At 44.1% G+C, this 22,527-nt stretch overlaps 1 protein-coding gene across 6 annotated transcripts in view; it reads left to right on the top strand.

Annotated features, from left to right (window-relative positions):
- Positions 1-229: 229 nt before the first annotated feature.
- Positions 230-22,527, top strand: part of UBE4B (ubiquitination factor E4B) — a 68,320-nt gene continuing 46,022 nt past the window's right edge. For 2 of the 6 annotated variants that reach the window (XM_081923451.1, XM_081923446.1), the window contains exons 1-3: positions 10,280-10,333; positions 16,026-16,212; positions 21,983-22,118. In XM_081923451.1, coding sequence (XP_081779577.1) covers positions 10,295-10,333; positions 16,026-16,212; positions 21,983-22,118 — 362 coding nt within the window. In that variant the 5' untranslated portion in view covers positions 10,280-10,294. Of the gene's footprint in view, positions 1,022-1,059; positions 1,560-10,279; positions 10,334-15,517; positions 15,673-16,025; positions 16,213-18,888; positions 19,034-21,982; positions 22,119-22,527 lie in introns of those variants that run through there. The other 4 variants (XM_081923448.1, XM_081923447.1, XM_081923449.1 and 1 more) reach the window with 4 other exon arrangements.

Here is a 22,527-nt window from a genome sequence, read left to right as displayed (position 1 = left end):
GGCGCGGGTGCGAGGAGGAGAAGGAGGCGTGTCATCCGCAGCGCGTGGACTGCTGGGCGGGAGAAGGCGGAGCCTCTTTCTCATTTCACCTCCCTCTCTGCTCCGCGATTGGGTGCCTTCCCTGCGCTCGTTGGGCTGGTTAGTGGGAGGAGCCTCCTATCTCTTTGGCCTCCCGCACTTAAAGCGCGCGAGCGAAGGGACGCACGGACGCGTAAGCTCTGGTTGGCTGGCTATCTTGCAGCCGTACGCAAAGAGGCGTGCGGAGAACCGCCTGGAGGGAAGAGAGAGAGAGAGCGCGCGCGCGCGAGGGAGAGGAGGGGAGAGGTCACGTGATCCGACGCCAAGATGGCCGCCGCTGCCTCCTTGTTTTGATGAATAATCTCTGTGTAGGGAGGCAGAAGCAGCGTCTGCAGCAGCTGAGGGAGAAGAGTGTGAGGGGGCAGCTCTGAGGGGAGTGTGTTGGTGGCTTGCCGAGAGGTGTAAGGCCAGTCATTGGCGCGGGCTTTCCCCACCACTACCCTCCTTCTACACTGCCTCCTTTTCTCTGCAGCCCCAGCCAAGCCAGGCACCTGGAGAATTCAAGGGGCTGAGGTGGAAGAGAAGGTGGCTTAAACTGGGGCCGCGTGCGAGGCGAAAGGGAGGCAGCTGGCTAAACCGGGGCTTCAGGTTAGGCAGCCGATTAAGGGGAGACTGTTGTAATATATAGCTGGTGGCAGGGTGCTGTATTCATAGATCTATCTATATATTGAATATACTATATAGGAGCCAGCAAGCAGCTTGGGGCTTCTAGCAGAGGGAGAAAGAGCGGGACCTATCTTATGTGTATATATGGGACTAATAGGGTTTCCTGGGTATACGGAAGGCAGCCTGCGATTGGGAACTGGGGGTAGTGAGCAAGCGGAAGGCTCTCTGCCGTGTTTGGTGGACGGTGAGCAATAGGAGCCTCTTGTGATACGAGTCGGTGTCTTGCTGACCTGGGGAGCTTTCAGGGTTTGTAGGAAGGTCCATAACAGGCGGCAGGGTGCCACTGAGGCTTTAGGACAACCGGGGGACAGTGAGCAGCGAGGTTTCGGTCGGAGGCTGCTTGGTAGGCCACCTGGGGCGCCTGGAGTGTGGAGAAAAAAGGTCAGTGGGACCCAAGGCAGGACGCAGGAGCTAGGATCCTAGGGGGTTACCGGCAGCTTGGGGTGCCTGTGGAGGGAGGCTTTTAAAGCTGGGGCTACTTCAGGTACAGGAAGCTTCAGGTACAGGAAGGGGTAAGGCCTGGAGGTTTAGATAGGAGTGGCTTATGCGTGTGTTCATAATCATTTAGTTGACTAGCAAACTAGAGAGAAACAGCCTCTGCCCAAGAACAGGGGAAGTATATTCTGTGGTGGTGGTCTTTACCTCTGACTATGCAATTCTGAAACGTCCCTAGGGAAAGAGGCAGCACGACAGGATTTCCCTTAAAGACACTCTCTCCCACAAGCACGCCCCTCAAGGGAAGTACAGAGCTCCCCTTCCCCCAAACTCCTTTCACCATTAAGAGGAAAACAATGGAGGAGCTGAGCGCTGATGAGGTGAGTTTGGGGATTGTTGACTGAACAGAGGATGTTGTGGGAAGGGAGGCTGGGCACCAGGATGTATCCTACAGGTAAATGGTTCTACTGAAGGGGGTTTGCCATGGGGATTTGTGGAGTCCCACTATTTCTGCAAAGTGAATAAATTGAATAAATGACCAGAGTTCAAGTTCTTAGCTATGAAACTTGCTGGGTGACCTTGGGCCAGTCACTTGTCTGTTTGCCTAACCTACCTTGCAGTGTTGTTGTGGAGGAGTTTGGGCAGGAGTTTTGATTCCCTAGCTAGAGTGCTAGAATGCCTCTGGATATAAACGTAGTAAATGATAACAGATTAGTTTTGCTATTTTGGATAAATGCACTAGTAATATAATGGTCTTGTGTTGCATTTTCTCCCCGCCACTTTTTGGACACACCTCACCCTACTTAAGTCTGCAATTATATAGAGGGTGGGGTTGTTTTTAATCCCTTCTTTTTAGTTGAGTATTCACCTATGTTGAGTAACACATGTCAGATTTTTCTTACTTGGAGAAACTTTTTAAAAGTGTGTTTTGGTTTATTGAATGTCTAAAGCTTGACAGTACTTTGTGCTTAAAGGGAACTTTTCAATTTACATTATTTGATACTGAGGGATAGATAGCTATTTTCCCATTGGGGTGGCATACTACTAGGGCCATTTTTAGGTCTTTGTTCAGATAACGTTTTGGACTTCTTTGTCCAAGTTGTCTATGAAAGAAAGGTGTATGTGGGGACACACAACAGGTCTCCTCAACAGAAGCATGTAGATGTTAGGCTTCTATTTAAAGCTTTGGTTTCAAATTCAGAGTTGTAAGTTTTTTCAGGTGGGAACCCACAGTGCGAAAGCTGCTAGTATGATTGCTTATGGAATGATTCCAGGGTTGTTGGATACTGTCCTGGTGAGGTGTTTCTTGAGAGTACTTCCTGTCTTACTAAGAGGATGTCCTGTGTTTTATTCAGACTTAATTGTGAAGTTTAAACAAAAACAATTTAAACTTCAAAAAATAACCACAATGAGAGAATCTTTTCTATCTACACATTGATATTTCCATCTTGTTTAATTTCAGTCTTTCATGATTCTCTCTCTTTCCCCTTCCATCCTTTCCTCTTCTGCCAGGGTGGTATTTTGTTGCTTTATTAAACAAAAAACAAAGGATTTTTGGATCTTATTCATTGCAGAAGCATTTACAGCTACTTAATCAGTTGCTTTATACCAGCAAGCTCTTTCTGCACACTTTGACACATTGGTAGTACGTTGGCCCAAGGTAAGGCCATATGAGCTTTTTTCATATTGTAGTTTTTTATATTTTTTATATTGTAGTTTTGATGTAGGTGAAAATACATTGAGAAGCTAGCTTGGATGCTTTCATAACTTGCCATGAAGCAGGCTTTCCCATGTGAGTAATTTGTCTTATTTTTTTATTTTAAAATAGCTTTTAAGCTGCCCTTCCTGCACAGAAATACTGGATCAAAATAGTGAATACAAAATCATCAAATCATTTAAAAGAAGCAAGAAGGTGGAGTAGAAACGCCTTCAGACAAAGAAAGTACCTAAAAACAACTGAATATTTTAAGCCAAGCATTCCAAAGTCCATTTCAAGGGCAATCTGGTCCCTTCTGCAGTTTATTCCTTGGAGTGGAATCCTAAAAAAGCCCCCTTGGTCGGCCCTCATGGCCCTTCACTTCATCAAATCTGACCCTCTTTGACCCACTGGTTTAAGGGTTTAAGCAGTTATTACAGTTATTTATTAGATTTCTTTCCTGCACCATGCTTTGAGGTTCCAGGGCAAGTTGTGACAATTTAAAAATACACTAATAAGTTAAAAGAATTTTATTTATTCATTTGTTATTCGAAAGCTCGTCAAAGTCAAAGTAGATAAATAGGTACCGCTCTGGTGGGAAGGTAAATGGCGTTTCCGTGTGCTGCTCTGGTTCTCCAGAAGTGGCTTAGTCATGCTGGCCAGATGACCTGGAAGCTATACGCCGGCTCCCTCTGCCAATAAAGCAAGATGAGCGCCACAACCCCAGAGTTGGTCACAACTGGACCTAATGGTCAGGGGTCCCTTTACCTTGTTATTTTATACATTTCTATACCACCCTTCATTTGAGGATCCCTGAACCTCCCTGGGTAGAGCATTCCACAAATGGGGAACCACTGCAAAAAAGGCCCGTTACTGTGATCTCTTGTGGATAAGGCGCAGGAAGAAGAGTCTCAGATGATGATTGCAGAGTCTGGGTCGGTTCATAGGGAGAGAGGTGGTCCTTGAGGTATTGTGGTCCTGAGCCATGTAAGGCTTTATAAGTAAAAACCAGCACTTTGAATTGCGCTCAGAAACTAATTGGCTTGGAAATTGTGGTCAAGAGAATATGGTGGGAAACTGAAAATGCCAGAGCACTTAAATAAGTCTTGTTATCAGCACTGGACTGATAACTTTAGTGCCAGTCATGCATATCAAAGAACAGCATTCCACAGATGGTGCCTCACCATGGAGAAGGAATTATTCCATATCATTACATAGTGAGTTTCTAATGGTGGGGAATATGGAAATGTGCTTCCACCAAAAGTCTCAAGACATGGGCAGGCTGGTTATAAGGAGAGGTACTCCTTCAAGTGTTTGAGACCTGAGCTCTTCACGGCTTTAAAGATGAGCATAGCATTTACTATATGTAGTTCCTGCTTTTTACCATTTTTTTCAAGGTAGTTCACAATAAAACTGAAAAAACCCAGTTTATTTAAAACTGAAGTTAGTGATGACAAAAATAAGGGAAACATATGAAATAGTGGCACTGTCAAAACTCTGGAAGTGTCAGGGATAATTAAAATAGAAAAGGCACAGTGAAATAAGGTCTTTATTCCTTTCTGAATGAGAGAGATTCTGTGTGTTCCTGACTGTAAGTAGGAGTGAATTCCATAATTTTGGAACCACCATGAAAAAGCACTGCTTTTACCGCACCCCAAACAGGTTCCTGCCTCTTTTCATAGGCTTGAATTTGGTAGCTGGTGCGTACAGTAAAACTCTCCACCGCAACCCGCGGACAGGCTATTCCCATGCTGTCTGCGTTACAATAAAGGAGAGACAGAGTAAAAAAAAAAAAAGGACTGCTTTTCATGAATAAAGTTCATAACTGATGGAACATCATGGGACATGGCCTGAATTGTTCAGACTGCAAATTCTCACCAGCTGTGTCCAATGGAACATATTTCCAAGTACAGTGGTACCTCGGGTTACATACGCTTCAGGTTACAGACTCCGCTAATGCAGAAATAGTGCTTCAGGTTAAGAACTTTGCTTCAGGATGAGAACAGAAATCGTGCTCTGGCAGAGCGGCGGCAGCAGGAGGCCCCATTAGCTAAAGTGGTGCTTCAGGTTAAGAACAGTTCCAGGTTAAGAACGGACCTCCGGAATGAATTAAGTACTTAACCCAAGGTACCACAGTACACAGACATGGGCTTGCACTAAAATTCAAGTAACAAAGAATGGGCTGCTAATATGGAGTAGCAGCACACTGACCACATAGAATTAATTCTAGTGTTATCTTAGTTTGCCTTGATGTTAGAATTGAGCAGACGTGGTTTGAAGGCAATCTGGGTTAGAGAGAGGGGAGGAAGATGTAAGTGAGACCATGCCACATTTTCAGTCTTCTGAACTTTGGTTTCGAGAATGCTAACATGACATCTAAATTCAGCCCTTTTGTGAATTACCTTTATTGGTTGCTTGAATATTCATAGAGAGCAGCAGTTTGGAGGCTTGAAACTATGTGTTATCTACTTGCAGGTTTGCCAGTGGCAATGAGAAATAGACATCTCCCAACCCACTTTTTCAGTAAAACCTTGCTAGTGAATGAGTGCAAATGGGGACCATAGGGCCTAGGCAATGCTAAAATGTGTGGTTTGAACACAGAAAGTCCCAGGTTCAATTCCCGGTATCTCCCGTTAGGGCTGGAGGAGTCTTCCTCTCTGAAACCTTGAAGAACTGTTGCCAAACAGTATGGAATAGATAGTGCTGAATTAGATGGATCAATAGTCTAACTTGGTATAAGGTAGCTTCCTGTGTTCATATGACATGCACTGGAGAAGTAGTTGGAAAGTTAAACTTCATTGGCTAGTAGAAACAATGATTGGCTACTAAACAAAACCAAAATGTCTAGACGTTTGGGTTTGCTTTGTGCAGGTGTATGTGGGGTTGCAGTAAGTCAGCCCCTTGGTGGCCTGATATATCATATGAGCAAATTAGTGTCAAGTCTCCTTTTACATGCCAAATATGGATCTTGATTTGGGTTCCCTTTAGTACTTAGAAATTGAACATTTCCCTATAGGATACATTGAAAGATAATTGTCAGGGCAGTAGAGTAAATTTCCCTGTCAAGCTTTGGCATTCATTTTTCTGAAGTATGTCTATGATGAGCATCTGCTAGGCATGGTTTTAGGTCCAGACTGTTTGCTATTTAGGTCACACCATGTATCATTTTTTGAGCTGATGTAGAATCTTGGGAATCAAGTTTTTCTCCCCAGTTTAAAAAAAATGAGTTTCTTGTCAAAATCCATTTGCATACTTTTTGGGTTCATTTCTGGATACAGTTCAAGGTTTCCACATTAGTGTTTAAAGCCCTAAATGACTCAGACCCCCAATACATGAAAGACCACCTCCTTCCCTACAGATCTTCTCAGGTGCAAAGTTCATGGGGGATGGGGCTCTTTTGTGGTTTTGCTGCCTTCAGAAGCAGTGGTGGCAGTAGCCTGGGAGAGGCCTTCTCTGTGGCAGCCCCTAAGTTGTGGAACTACCTCTTCACAAAGGTGCAGCTGGCAACTTCAATGTACAGTTTTTGATGAATGCTGAAGATGCAACTCTTTAGGGCCTTTGGCATCTAAGATGTATATTTTCAGGAACAACTCCTGCTTTTGTGATTGCATTTTTAGTTGTAATTTTTAAAACTCTTTTAATGTTCCTTTTTAAATTGTTGTAACCCTTCCTGGGACCTTAGGGTGAAGAGCGGGATAATGATAACTATGTAAAAGTGGTGTCACCAAATGGGATCCTTGTTTGGTCGATAGATGTATGGCTTCCTGGAACTATGGTCTATACAGTCATACCTCGGGATGAATACGCTTCAGGTCGAGACTTTTCGGGTTGCGCTCTGCGGCTTTTCCCGTGTTTTGCCGCATGCGCAAAATGACACCACGTTCATGCGCAGAAGCGGTGAAACGTGGCACATGCAGATGTGCAGTCGTGTGTTACGTTCACTTCAGGATGCGAACGGATCCCGTTCACATCCAGAGGTACCACTGTACCCCCATTTCCCATTGTGAAGTGCTGCAAAAGGCTCTTCCCAAGCTGGGTGAAAGGAGAATAAATTTACAAATGGGTTCAGTGTAGGTAGGTATGAAGGGATGCATAATTGGGGCAAGCCCCACCACCATCTATATAAGCTGATGAGGTCTTACTATCCATGAAAGGGATTGTGGGGTCATGGTGGACAGCTCACTAGAAACAGCCACTCAGACTGCGGTAATGCTGAAAAATGCAAATTTCTTGTTGGGGGATCATTAGGAAGGGGGATTGAAAACTGCCATTGCTGCAATGCTTTTATACAAACTAGTAGTGCAACCATTCTTGGAATACTGAATACTGTTTATAGTTCTAGTTGCTGCATTTCAAAAATATATTGTAGAGTTACACTAAGGGAGCCAGAATGATCGAGGGGCTGGAGTCAAGAGGATAAAAGCCTAGGAAAAGTCAAGTAAAAGGGAGACATGATAGAGGTGTATAGAATTTTGTATCATGAAGAGAAAGTAGGTGGAGAGAAAGCCTTCTATCGTAATACTTGAAAATTGTGGGGGGGGGGGGTTATCCAGTGAAACTAAATAGGAACTTAAGAAGAGCCCTGCTTCATCTGACCAAAGGGCTGCCTCGTCCAATATTCTGGTTCCCACCATGGCCAACAGAAAGCCCATGCACAGGACATGAGGGCAGTCACTGCTCTCGCTCTTGTACCCCAGCACAGGTATCCAGAAGCACCAACACCTCTGCTCCTAGAGGTAGCATATCACCATAAGGACAAGAAGCAACGGAGAGCCTGACCCTCCATAAAGACATTTCATCCATTACAAAGCTGTCCAAGTTGATGGCCATCACTACCTCTTTGTAGTAGAGAATTCAACAGTTTAACTACCTGAAACTGCGCGACAAAGTCCTTCCTTTTATCTGTCATGAATCTCCCATTCCCATACCCTTGCAGACTCCTGTTCCTTTAAAGGAATTCCTGTATTTTACAAAACCTGTAATACCTTTAATAATGAGGTGGTGACAAATCAATGCAAATCTGCAAATCAAGAACTCATTTGTAAAACAAGCCTACTAGCATATACCTCAGCTGCGTAATCTCTGTGGAAATGTATTTTTTAAAAACAACAACAGTGATCAGTTTATGGAATCCTACTATAGCAATGAGCTGCAACATTTATGATCCCTTTTCTCTGTTGGTGTGTGTATGTGTTTCTGTGTCTGTGTCGCTTACATGCTCTGTGGATATCATATTGCAACAACTGACATCTTTATGCAAAGTCATTCAGTATATTCCAAAACATCACACTGTTGTTTTGCGTGTTGAAGGTAATGATTTAGCAATCCTTTGATGTTGCAATAGGAATTTAGGGATGTGTGTGATGCCAGTGGCTAGGGTGTACTTCTTGTGAGCTGGGAATGACTAAGGAAGGACTACAGTTCTCAGCAGACACTGGGAGACACTGATGGTAATGCTAAAGAGGCGAGACACCTAGTTTGGAAGTATGTTAATTGTCACTGGAATAATAGGCCAATTGCATTCAGGTGATGAGGACTTTTGACATATTTTAGCTTAAGCCACTTGGTTTAAGCCTGATTATATCACTGTTAATGTAAGCCATTGGCACCAGAAATGCTGTGTAATCAAGCCAGGTTATACAATATATAGAATTTGATTTATGATAAGGACTTGACCTTTTAAAGCATTAATAAAGTTTCTGTAAAGTCCCCACCCCCCTTTTCTCTCAGTGCAACTTTGCTTTAAAAAGAATCCAGATAGTTTGCTGGCTTACTTTGCTGTTGCTTGAGTCAGGATTCATTCTGACTCCTAACCTGGTGTGATATCTTGTTTTGAATCCCACTCATGCACAGGACACCAGGCATGGAAACTGACCCTTACCTGTGGCAAATAATAATTGCCTTCAGGCTGTTGGGTAGGATTTTTTGTTTGTTTGTAAACTTGTAGTTATTCTTCATGCTATAGAGATGAAAGCCTTGTTACACACTAAGGAGGGCTAGATCGCATGCGGACGCGGGTGGCGCTGTGGGCTAAAGCCTCAGCGCCTAGGGCTTGCCGATCGAAAGGTCGGTGGTTCGAATCCCCGCAGCGGGGTGCGCTCCCGTTGCTCGGTCCCAGCGCCTGCCAACCTAGCAGTTCGAAAGCACCCCCAGGTGCAAGTAGATAAATAGGGACCGCTTACTGGCGGGAAGGTAAATGGCGTTTCCGTGTGCTGCGCTGGCTCACCAGATGCAGCTTTGTCACACTGGCCACGTAACCTGGAAGTGTCTCCGGACAGCGCTGTTAGGATTCATTAAATGCTTTCACCCTACACGTTTTTGTATGTGTGTGCTGCGGCACCATTTATGTATTCAAAATGTCTGAGTGGCAGGGAACAGTCTCTTGCCCCAAGAAGCTTACAGTCTCCCAGCTGCAGCATCAGTGGAAAAGGGGAGGTGGAGGAAATGAAAAGCAAGAGGACAAATAGCATAGAGAAGGGGAAAAACCAATCATGTGAAGAGAAACTGTGGTGAAATGTTCATTATCATGCCAGCACTCCTGGGATGGGTGGAAAGAGAGAGATGGTCTACTGCTTCTCAGTGATTTGTTTCTGTAACGCCTCAAATGTGCAGGAAGCTTTTTCTCCTTAATTTCATATACCACCCATATGTTAGATATTAAGTGTTTACTAGTTTTTGAAAGGCGGAGAAGTGGGGGGCCATGCCTAGCTTATGTAATGTGTTGTGAAGCCTGGAACCAAAGACAGAGACTCACTGTGGCAGACTGTCAAAACACTAGTGTGCAAATCATGCTTTGCATGTGAGCATGCGTGCAATTCAGGAATGGCTTATAATACAAGGTATTTATGTATAGCACTGCCCCTTGTTGTATGTGGGACAATGGAAGTTGAAAGTAGCTTGCCCAAGGACACCTGTTGGGTTCATGGGGGAAGGTAAAATTCCAACCAGGAAGTTCCCATTTGTAGTTCAGTCCCTCTCACTGTTATGCAACACCTACTTTTAGGTGAGATGATGGAAACCTTTGGAACACTTGATTGCCTTCCATTTGGCTCTGATGCAGAGCCAAGGTTCCAAGTATCTGGGAAGTTCATGGTGCTAGGGCCTCCTTACTTCTGCAGAAGGTTCCAGGTTCAGTTCCTAGAATCTCCAGTTAAAACAGAAGTGCGGAACCCACAACCTTAGAGATGTTGTTGGCTTACATCCAAATGCGACCATCTGCCACTGGTCCCGAAAGCTCTGCATTGGCTATCTACCGAGTGACCTGTCAAACCCAATTCAAGGTTTTAGTTCTGGTGTACAAAGCCCTAAGTGGCTTGAGACCCAAGTACCTAAAGGAGTGACTCCCCTAATATCGACCATCTCAGGCCCCACAATTGGTAGGGGAGGCTCTGTTGGTGCTGCAGCCACTGACCCTCTTCAATGCTGACTCGCTGCTTGTGGAATGCCCTTGCTGGTGAGGTGTGTCTTGTCTCCATTATAGACTTTCAGGAAAAAATGGACATCAGTTTATCCAGACATTTGATGGCTGATAGATACTGGCCATGACAACCTTGAAATTAGTGGCTATACAATTGCTTTTAAATGTTTTAAGGTGCTATTGTATTTTTTAACATTTTAAGTATTTATTTAAAAACATTTTGATGTTTGCGGTCTTGGGATTCTTTCAGGGTAAGGGAGGGGTACAAATTTGATTAATCATCTCTGACAATTGACCCCCATCCCTTTGTCTGATGGGGGTTGGAGTCCAATAGCTCCCGAGAGGGCCACAGGTTCCACTGAATTAAAACAATATGTAGTGAGATGGTCCTTGTTTTTGGCCCTGAGCCTCTGGAGAGTCTTCCTAGTTGACACTATTCAGTTGAATGGACCAGTGATCTCCCTTGCTGCATGGCAGCTTAACTTAGATCAGGGGTAGGCAACCTAAGGCTCGGGGGCCGGATGCGGCCCAATCACCTTCTCAATCCGGCCTGTGGACGGTTCAGGAATCAGCATGTTTTTACATGAGTAGAACGTTTCCCTGTATTTAAAATGCATCTCTGAGTTATTTGTGGGGCCTGCCTGGTGTTTTTACATGAGTAGAATGTGTGCTTAGATTATTAGCTTGGTATGCATTAAGTTGAAACCTGCCCTGAGCCTTGGTGACAGCTGCATTGGTTGCCAGTTCTTCTCTGGGCCCAATTAAACACATTAGTGTTTAAAGTGCTAAATAACTTAGGTCCTGAGACAGTCTCCCTCCCCACAGACCCTACTGGGTGATAAGAGGGGGCCCTCTTCGTAGTTGTACACTAAGTTGTGGAATTCCCTCTCCATAGAAGTGTGTCTGGCTTCTTCACTATATAGCTTTTGGCATATGCTGGAACCACAGCCCCTTGCCCTGCCCTCTGACACCTGAGGTGTTTGTTTTCAGGACCCACCCTGTTCCTGTGACACTAATCTGTTTTAATTGTTCTAAATTGTGAATATTAAGTTGTAACCTACCCAGGAACCTGCTTATGAAATGTGGGGAATAAATTCAATAGTAATAATAATGAGGAGGGGGAGGCTACAGATAATACAATGGGAATCACTAAATGAAAAGCTGGTGTTTTAATAAAGAAGCGCAAGTCTTTTGGCTGGCTTTGTTGGAGTCTTGATTGAGCCACTGAGCAATTTGCAGCATGTGTGAGATGGTCTGCATTGCTGAGGACAGGATCGACCATCTGCTGCTGCGGCTCATCTATTACACAGCTCAGTGTACACTTCTGGCATTGTACAGAAAAGGCCACGGTGGCAATATCCCTGCTGTGCATGTGGGGAAGTGTGAGCAAAAGAAATTTGGAAGTGGAAGGAGGACAAGATGTGGGCAACGAGGGGGACAGGGCGGGTGAGGAATGGGGAATTACTGTGTCAAATGAGAAAGCGGAGAGCCTTCTGAATGCACAAGGAAAGACTGAACCTTGCCATGTAATGCCCAGATAGCCACAGCATTTAAAGGGGTTGGAATAGTCCACAGACGGCTTACTGTCCAAGGCCTTGCACTTGGTGTTGTCTCCTAGGATTTTTACATGGCATAAATATTCTGTAGAGGGCTGGTTCGAAGGAGTTTTGGGTTCTTCTCTTTCTCCATCCAATCCTATTGTCCACTCCTCAGACCTAAATGCTACATGGAAAGATATGGAGAGCCACCCCCAGTTAATTTCCTTTTTTTGGGGGGGGGGATACAGAACCAGGGAAAGTAAGATGCTTAAAGACCGTGGTAAATGGGGGTGGCGATGTCTTTTTAAGCGGACTTTCCTTCTCTTTGTACTTGCAACCTCCCAATTCTCAATTGGCACTTGCAAGTGCACCCCTACTTGGGAGAAGTGAGATGCTTTCTCAGCTTCAGTTAGGGACTGTTTGTATATAGAGAGCTACTTCGAAGGAGTTGGCCAAATAGGACCAGTGGGATGTTTAGGATGCTGCCTTATACTGAGTCAGACCATTGATCCATCTCTCCTACATAGACTGGCAGTGGCTGGACAGGGTTTCACGCTGGTTTCTTGTGTCCCAGTTATGGAGATGCCAAGGGTTGAACCTGGAACCTTCTGCATGCAAAGCAACTGTTCTACCATTGAGCTATGGCCCTTCCCCCAAATTATAGCCGTTACCCCAGTCTCATACAGTGAGTTGGGGTTTGAACTCTGGTCTCTCAAGTCCTAGTTGAACGCTCTAACCATTACATGTTTGATCACCCCAATTACTCCCCTCCCATTACAACATGTCATGTCACAAATAGCTTGTAAGTCTCCTTGCGGTTTGAGAATGGGGGTGGCACAGGGAAGGGAGTATTGGAGCAACCTAATTCCAAGCCTCCCTTGAGTTTGCAGAGTTAATTTGGATCCAGGTCAGTGAAAACGGGCACTGGATGTTCAGTAGGTTTCTCAGAAGAACATGTCCTCTGATAATGCAACAGCCTTTTTTCAGGTTGAGATTCCTTTTGGATCTCTAGCTGAGAGCATATCCTGACCTGCTTTGTGTGATGGTCTGGAAGTGTTAATTCAAGTTCTGAAGATATTTTGCAGGAAGACAACCGGTAGACATATTAAGCTTTTTTTGATAGGATTTAGTTATCACAATTGTCTGGCAAAACAGAACTAGCTTGCCTCGTACTATGAGCGTAGTGTATAATAGGGCTTCCTTTCAATTTAGCTGCTGCTGAAGTTAATCGCTTTTGAGTTTTCATTACAGTCAAGTGGTATATATCTTGTGAAATAAAATGAATGTATTTCGCTGTGTATCTTTTGAAATTCTTATTGTTGTTGGTCACTTGATGTGGTGTAAACAGAACACTTATCTCCTCCAGGAAGCAGCACAAAAAGGAAAGAAAAAAAGCTATCAACCATTAGCTTCGCATCAGGCAGAACCAGTGTTAGAAACTGAGATAGGAAAGCTACGAGCTAAATGGCACCTTAAACCTAGGTTATGGGTGCAACAACGGAATTTATTTTATAACCAGAACACAAAGCTTTTTTATAACAAGAACACAAAGCTGAAAATGAACGAGCTGCAGCTAAAATCTTACGTTTATTTTCACACGGTCTAGTCCTTCCCCTGTTCACTCCCCCTAATATTCTTAAGAGGGTCTCCTCTCTAGTCTTCAAAGATTAGCTGGAAGTGGATAGGCAGAAAAAAGTCCTCCTTTCTTTCCACTCTACAGTTTTAATTTGAAATCTTAGGTGCAGTACTGCCCCCAGAGCTCAGAAACTGCTTGCCCTAATGAAATTCCCTGTCGCAACATGCGCCTAGAACAATGGGAGTTTCGAACACTGTGCAGAACCAAATCTAACAAATGTGTTATCATTCTGGAAACAACCGATGTGTACAATTAAAATTCAGCAACAAGCATTTATTAATTGAGTGTCTACTTGCAGTTAGCATGTTTGAACTGTCTGCCACTAGTCATGTGCTGGGTGTCCCCCCCCCCCCCGATGTTGGCCTTTCACATGAACGATGAATTTGGACTAGCAATCCTGTACAAATTTTGTATTTGAAACATTTTAAAAATTGCTTACTTTGAGGTATAGTGTGACATTGAGTGAATTAATGATCTACATAAATATGCTTGCAAAATGCAACTTGTTATGGATCTGAAAGATGGAGAGCAGCTTTACTGGAAGATAAAGAGGAGAAGAGATGATGATATCGACCTCATTGCTTAAGGGGGAACCTTGCCCTGCTTCTAATTATAGTGTCCCATCTGAGCAGGGGAATGGGACACCGCATGGTGTTTTCCACATGTTGTTCTGTATCAGTTTCCGGGAAAATGCTCTTTGGAAATCTCTCGGGGAAAGGATAGAAGTCCAGGTGGTAAATCGCTAGAATGTTTAGAAACTTTATGACTTAATGGAATGGAAGCATGTTGCCCTTGAAGGAGAACCTTCTATTTATTTCTAGTAATTCCCAAACAACTGGTGGCGAGGGAGGGAATATATTTTAAAATGTGTAGTCAGTCTTGAAAACAGAGCTTGTTTTGTGAATAAGATGGTGGGCTGAGAATTGGGAAATTTCCAGCCTGCATCTCATTCTAGCTATGAACTGGGAGGCCTTAAACAAACCCCCCCTCTGCCTCAGGACTGTTGTCTGTAATACCGTATTGGCCCGAATACAAGCCGCACCTTTAAAATTCAAGGGGAAGAAAGAAAAAAAGACAATACCCAAATATAAGCCGCTTCCTTAAAATTCTGCAGGCACTCACACTCGTTGTGCTTTACCATATGTCAGTTTCAGCAGCGATATCATAAAAGCCAATTTTTTTAAGGTCGCGAATTTAAGCCACACTATAACTTTTCACGGTTAGAATTTGGGGGGAAAAGTGAAGCTTATATTCAGGCCAATACAGTATGTAAAAGTCACAGTGATAATGGTTGTATTCAGTTGTTATGCTAGCTTTGGTGAAATGTGATGTGTCTGGCCTCCTCTCAACATAATGTGCACCCTCTCCCCTCTTTCCATACAATTCACAACATAAAAGTAGAAAATGAAAACACAAGCGACATAATAAAGCAAGCTCCATGTATTCTGTGTCTGGATTGACTTGCTTCTCACATTTGTTTTGATTGTACAGTAGTTGTATGTAATTCTTTTCTCACACTCGCTTTTTAAAACTGTTATGCTGGATTATAGTTAATATTAACATTTCTAGTAGCCTGCCCGCTTATTTGAGAGCTGTACAGGAGCCATGGTTTGAAGTTTCCTTGTTTTAAACTAACAACAGTTAATGGTCACCATGGTTTGTTGGTCCAGATAACACAACAAATGCTGGTTAAGAGAAAGCAAAAGCTTCTGAACTTTTCTTCCCAGCTGCATGGGAGCAGGAGTGGTGGATGTCCATGCAGGCTCTGGGGGAGGCCATGCTCATTCATATTTTGCTAAACCAGCTGGCATCGTTGTCAATTGGACATGCTAGCTGATGCTGATGTAGTGGAAAATATCTGGAGGGCATCAGGTAATGAAAGTCTTGCCTTAACAGCTTCCCTCAGCAACAAATTGCTGTAGACCTTGGAGTAATACTGCAGTCAGTAGCACAGGAATGACTTCACTGGATTCTAAGAACCAAGTAGAGTCATAATTTAGTTGCAGGGTGCTTGTTTTGTACGCAGAAAGTCACAGGCTCAGTCCCTAGCACAGCCTTTCTCAATCTTGGGCTGCTAGATGCTGTTGGACTATAACTCTCATAATTCTTAGGCAGCATGGGCAGTGGGATTATGGGAGTTGTGGTTCAAGAACATTTAGTAGTTCACAAAAAGCTACCCTAGCATCTCTAGTTAAAGGGACCCCAGGTATGAGGTGATGGGAAAACACTCTATGCTTGAAACCCTGGAGAGCTGCTGTCAGTAGGGACAGATAATACTAGACTAGATGGACAAACTCTTTGACCTGGTGTATGGCAGTTCCCTATCTTCCTATTATTCTGGCCTTAACATACCTTGCTTGCAGTCCCTTCCTTCAGCCTAGCATCTCCAGGTGGCATGGGAAAGCTGTGCCTGACCTGGCTTGGGTGTATCTTGAAATACGTCCCAGTTCTATTCTTAGCTCTCTTTTCTTGCCTTGTCAGAACCCTGGAGGATTTATACACCAGCATTTTGCTAAGCCTTTTTTTTTTTTAAAGTGTTTAACCCTTGTTTCATTGCAGATCCGTCGGAGGCGCCTTGCCCGGCTCGCCGGCGGGCCATCTTCTCAGCCCACCACACCGCTTACGTCTCCGCAGAGGGAAAACCCTCCGGGGCCTCCTGCAGCAGCACCGCCTTCTGGAGCGCCCCATAACCTTGGGCTAAACATTCATAGCATGACCCCAGCTACCTCTCCCATTGGCGCATCAGGTAAGCCACAACTTAATAATCCTTTTCCTTGAAATAGCTGTTACTGGTTTCTATGTACATTACATTTCCCCCACCGCCAAAATGGCTATCAGGTTGTACATTAACATAAATTATCTTTATTAAGACATACAAATTTCTCAAATGTCCGTCATATAACAGTCCCAGGGACAAAAGTTGTTTTACCTGTTGCAGACAGTCTTTCCCATGGACGAATATAGTTCACGTTGTGATGTTTAGGATAGCCATATCTGCAAAGATGCTTCAGAGAGTTTCTTTTAAGACCTGTTTTCATTTGTATATTGAATAAAACGTCACCATCTTGCCATGAAAACTGTCCATTCCCAGTGTCACTGAGGTACTTTCTTGGTGACAGCAAATTATACCGTTTACTTTAAACTGTTAAGTCCAGGGATGGTCCTTGTAAGGCTTTCTAGGTTTGAGTTACAAATAGCCGAGTGGCCACTAAAAAAATAGTGAATAAATCCTTATTCTTTATATTAGCATTTAGGCCTCCAAAGAGGGATGATAAACACAACTGGCAGTGAAAAATCCAGTTTAATAATTCTGATTTCCTTCCTGTTGGCAGCTGTGTTAGAAAAATTGCTGGTCATCTTTTTCCCCCACGGCAGATGAATAAAATGAACACTGGCTTCCTAGGAATTCAGATTTCTTTCTACAACTCCAGTATGGAGTAGTTTTTTCTGCATTGCTATGTTAATTAAAAACTGCAGAATGATAGATCAATAAGGAAACATGACACTTTCCTAATTTTTTCTCTTAAATATTTTGTGGAAATGCACATTCATTTGTTTTGATACCATGTTCTCTTCCATGCGAGCACTTTCGGCTGAAGGGAGCATCTTGTACAACCTTATTAGGTCCTGTCTTTTTTTGTGTGTTGGTTCCTCTCCTTGGAAGCAGTGGGGTGTGATCGTTGCAGCTGCTGGTTGTGGCTTAAAACAGTCCATATTGGGAAGTGGGATTATTTGCAAAATTCTCAGCAGGAATTTGTGATGCTGGCCATGGGAACCCTTTTTAGTCTGAGGGTACCATATCCTTCTGGACATCCTTCCAGGAGCTGCTTATCAGTGGTGGACAAGATCAGGTTGACACATTCCTCTATCCTTACAAGCAAGAAACATTACCAGAGTTCAAGGACACATTTTCAGGGGAAAACGCTCAAGGAATGTGTAAAGGAGGGCTAGTGGGGTGTGTGAACTGGAGAGAGTTCCAAGGGCCAGATAGAGGAGGCCTGGGGGCCACATTTGGCCCCCACGCCTCAGGTTCCCCATCCCTGTTTCAAAGCTACCTAAGTCAATGCTGTAGTTGCAACTTGTGTGTTACACAGAAGGTTTCGTGATGTATATTCCATTTCATTGGGTTAGAATACCTGAGTTACAGGTAACCTGTAAAATTTCATGCATCTAATGAACTGGATGCTAGTCAACAACAGCTTATTACAGTAAGCCCACAGCTTACACAGCGGTTACATTTTGGGGATCGTTCCTAAAGCCAAAATCATGTCTAGTTGAAACACAATGGGAGCAATGGTGGTTGGAATTGCCAAAGTTCTTTTCCCCAGATGCCAACCCCTTTTTGATTTTTTATTTGCCAAGCGTGTAAAGCTGAATGTGCACAAGTTAAATGTGTGTAACTTGTGGGCTTACGGTATGCAATTGTAAATTGTTTGGTCTTTTAAGGTTCCTATTTTGATTTTGTTGCAACAGACTAAGACGGCTACCCCTCTGGATGTTATTGCTGGATGGGCCCCTAAGTTGCTGCTGGCTACAACAGCTAGATAGAGGCTCCTTTTTCCGAGGCACTATGCTTCTGAATACCAGGTTTTTGGCCAGGGCTGAAAACTCTGATCAGAACATAACCTATAGTGGGTCTTAGAGGGTTTTGTGGAGATAAAATGTCGCATTTGGGGGTTTAGGAGCATGTGCCCTTGGAATAAAAATGCAATAAATAGCCTATTGAAATGTGTAGCATAGACAACAACATTGATTTTAAATAAAGGATTAGTCATGTTCCTGCTATCATACAGGCCTTTCCCCTGCAGAGATCCCAGTCAGTCAGGGCAGATGCCACTGGGTGTCAGGGCTGTGTTTGCCCTCACTGCAACAGTCCTCAAGTGCAGCTGTTTACTTTTCCCTTATCTAGATGAATGGCAGCCATTCACTTAACGCTGAAGAAGGGCCATTGTTCATGCTTTGCATGTAAAAGGACCCAGGTTCAATCCTTCGCATCATCCTAGTAGGGTTGATAAATATCCCTACATGAAACCCTATAAACCCACAGCCACACAGTGCCAAACTCTCGTGTAATAGCCACTGAGCACCAAGCTGCCTCTTAATGTGCATAGCCCTATTCAAGGCCCTGTTCCTTCATTATGTGAGTGTATGATGGTAGTTGTGAACTAGCTCTCATATATATCTTACTTTGTTTTTGTTGCTCTCCTTCCTTCCTCCTTAACCCTGACCCTGCAGTTTAGGTGAGAGACTAGTATGCCACTGTGATGCAATATTGCACATTGACCTCATGCTGAAGATGCAGTATAGCAATAAATATTTTTTTCCTGTTTGAAGTGGCTCAAGTAACACATGTATAGTCTCTCTTAGCTGTTTACTTCGAGAAATCATTCTGGCCAGCTTGCTCCACTATTGGATTCAGTATTGTTTGTGCCTACGAAAGATAGGGGACAATTTTCATTTAAATTTGCTATGGGTGTGCTGGAATAGATTATGGAGCGTATATTCTGTCCAGAGCAAATGACTATCAACACTTTATTTCTTGGCAGGCAGCGTGCAAAGTGGGAAAGGTAGTAATGATGGCTGCTTCATTTTCTTTGCTTTTTATTATTCATGGATATCTTAAATTGTACTAGTGGCTATCTTTTCTCATCAGTTTGTTCTTACCAGGTTTTTAAATATGTTTGGTTTTCTTTTACTTGATGGAATGGTTCAGACGGAATGCTAAACCATGGTTTAGTGTTAGATTTGTGAGTCTTAGTAAACCATGGGCTTTCACTCTGTCTCTTTCATTCTTTTGTATGCCAGGGGAGGCAATTGCAAGCTTTCTGAGATAACTGGTGTTCCCCACTTAGGAGTTCGAACTCTTCCTAGTTAGCGCAAACAAATAAAGACCATCAGCTTTGGTTTGCTTCCTTACTTGAGTTCCTTAAAAGCAGGAGCTAAATGTAATTAATAAAAACTAAGTCTGTTAGACTAATTTGCATTACAGGATGTTTTTTGCAATAATAAAATGGGAGTACTCTACTTATGCTGCTTGCAGCTCTTTGGAGGAAAGGCAGGGATGCAAATGGAATATTGTCACTGGCTCTGAGTGACAGTTCCTGTTCCTTTCCTTGTTGATCACTACTAGTAAGTTCAAGCCAGCTGCAGTCTGCACAGGTAATGTTTGGCTGGTGGGTTGAGCTATGCTGCACTCCTATTGACAGCAAATTAGGATGTCTGAAAGTAGTTTTGACTGTGTACAGCAGTGGCTTTCAACCAGTGTGCCATGGCACCCTGGGGTGTCTTGAATGATGGTCAGGGGTACCACAGGCAACACTGGACTCCATCCCTCTTTCCTTCCCTCCCTCTTCTGATGCCCTCTCAAGATGGTGGTCTCATGTTCACCTTCGGCCAGTCACCATTGGGCTGCTGAGGCTGAGAGCATCCTCTTCCCAGGCCCCTGTAGGGCGGCATGAGGAGGCATCTTTCTTTGGGTTAGGGGGTGGTTTGGCTCAGAGACTCCCAGCTGCCAAAGGACTCCCAAGGAGAGGGGAAAGGAGAGGAGGCTGAGGACACACGCCACAAGGGAGGGTGTTTGAAAAGGTGTGAGGGGGTGCCGGCTCTAGAGATGACATAATTGGGCTTTGGAGGCTTGGAGCGCATTTCCTAATGGGAGCCGCAGAAAGAATGTAGTTGGTCACGGGAGCATTTGACTCAAAAAGGTTGAAAATCTCTAGTGCATGGGATTACATTTCATGGGGAAAGTTTTTGTCTGGTACTCGAGTAGGCAGTAATAATGTTCTACCCTCCCAGAAGCTGTGACTCAATGCGAGTCAAAGTTTTTGTCATGGCTGGGCCCACTCAGAGCATTGACTCTACAGAGTTGCAGTAGGCAACCTTTGAACTCATTGGAATTAATTTCATGAATTAATTTCCTACAACACATCACTCTGAAGTCTTTGGGGATTACTGGTGTTAGTGCATTGCTGATTATTTATGTTGCAGATATATAACATCTTTTAATTGACACTTTTTTAGGGACGCAGGTGGCGCTGTGGGTTAAAGCCTCAGCGCCTAGGACTTGCCGATCGAAAGGTCGGCGGTTCGAATCCCTGCGGCGGGGTGCGCTCCCGCTGCTCGGTCCCAGCGCCTGCCAACCTAGCAGTTCGAAAGCACCTCCGGGTGCAAGTAGATAAATAGGGACCGCTTACCAGCGGGAAGGTAAACGGCGTTTCCGTGTGCGGCTCTGGCTCGCCAGAGCAGCTTCGTCACGCTGGCCACGTGACCCGGAAGTGTCTCCGGACAGCGCTGGCCCCTGGCCTCTTAAGTGAGATGGGCGCACAACCCCAGAGTCTGTCAAGACTGGCCCGTACGGGCAGGGGTACCTTTACCTTTACCTTTAATTGACACTTTAGCATTTTCATTGTATATAAGGAGCACTCTTACTAGCAAACTCAGTCACCCTGTGCCAACAGAGTTGAAAAGCAGGGCCACTAGGAACTAGAAGTTGGTATTGGTGTGCTTGGTTCAATTCCAGGCCGCTCAGAAATACAAAAGCAACCAAACGAGGCAGTCCGCCCTCCCTCAAAAAGGCCAATACCTCAGCCCCAGTGAGGATTTATGAATATTCTGTTGTTCCCAGCAAGCAGATAATGTTGAGTGTCAGTTGGTAAAGAAAAACAAACAACTGGAAGAAGGAAGGAAAGCCTGAATTGGCTTGTTGGAGCAGCTTAATAGTGCGCTGGAGGGAAGGCACGGCTGGCTGGAATAGGATTACTCCTGGTATTGGAGGGGGGGAATGTGCTGCAGCATTTTTTTGCTGTGTGTGTGTAATATAAGTACCATATTTTTTCATCTATAAGATGCCCCCATGTATAAGACACCCCCTGTTTGGGGAACTCCAAATTAAAAAAACACCCCTCAGCACTACTCATGTTTGAGGCAAGCCCCAATTTTAAACCTAATTTTTGGTTAAAAAACCCTAGTCTTATACACGAAAAATGCGGTATGTAATGTGTGTGTAATTTACAGTATGTGTGTGTTCAGTTTTGGAAAGCTAAGAGCTAAATGGCACCTTAAACCTAGGTTATGGGCGCAACAACGGAATGTCTAGGTGTGCTTTTTTCCAAACAAGAATACAAAGCTGAAAATGAATGAACGACGGCTAAAATCATACGTTCATTTTCGCATGGTGTAGTCCTCCTCTGAAAGACTGCAAAAAACAAAGCCATGCTTCCCCTGCCTGCCCCCCTAATATTCTTAAGAGGGTCTCTTCTTCAGTCTTCAGAGAGTGACTGGGAGTGGGGAGGCAGAAAAAGACCCTCCTTTCTTTCCACTCTGCAGTTTTAATCTGAAATCTTAGGCACAGTACTGTGCCCAGAGCCCAGAAACTGCTCATGCTAATGAAATTCCCTGTTGCGAAACCCACCTAGATCAATGGGAGTCTCGAACACTGTGTGTGTTTAGTTCAAGAATGTGTTGTAGGAACAAAATGACATATAGTTTTTTCCCCTCCTGGTGTCCTTTCCATGCAGGTGTAGCCCACCGCAGCCAGAGCAGCGAAGGTGTGAGTTCGCTCAGTAGCTCCCCATCAAACAGCCTCGAAACACAATCTCAGTCCCTCTCCCGGTCGCAGAGCATGGATATCGATAGCGTCTCCTGTGAGAAAAGGTAAAAAAGTTTCCATCTGCCCTCTTCATTTGAGGCTGTCTCATTGTGGGTTGCCCCAGATGCTTGTTGCTCATACAGATGCTAGTTTTTTATGCCCTGCTCAGCAGTTTCTAACATGAGCTTGTAAATAGCTGCTCGCCTGGTTCCTGGTGGTGAGATAGAATTGTCTCTGGGGAACTTGGCAGGGTATCTTTTATCAAAGTAATTGGATCTTTTTAATTGAGAGTTTTTATTGAAATTCCCACAAAGAAGCAAAAAAACAATACAGTCGAACAATACAAAATAAACCATAATGAATAAAAATAATATGAACTATGTGCATGTTTAAGAGGCAGGAGAGGTGAAATGGGGGGAGAGGGGGCAGCTGGTGGTCCTGGTCAGCTCAGCACCCATCTATCTTGTGTTTGTA

Source organism: Podarcis melisellensis, assembly GCF_964234715.1.
Source record: "Podarcis melisellensis genome assembly, chromosome: 8".
In the NCBI taxonomy this organism is placed as follows: domain Eukaryota; kingdom Metazoa; phylum Chordata; class Lepidosauria; order Squamata; family Lacertidae; genus Podarcis; species Podarcis melisellensis.
This window is presented reverse-complemented; position numbering and strand designations above follow the sequence as displayed.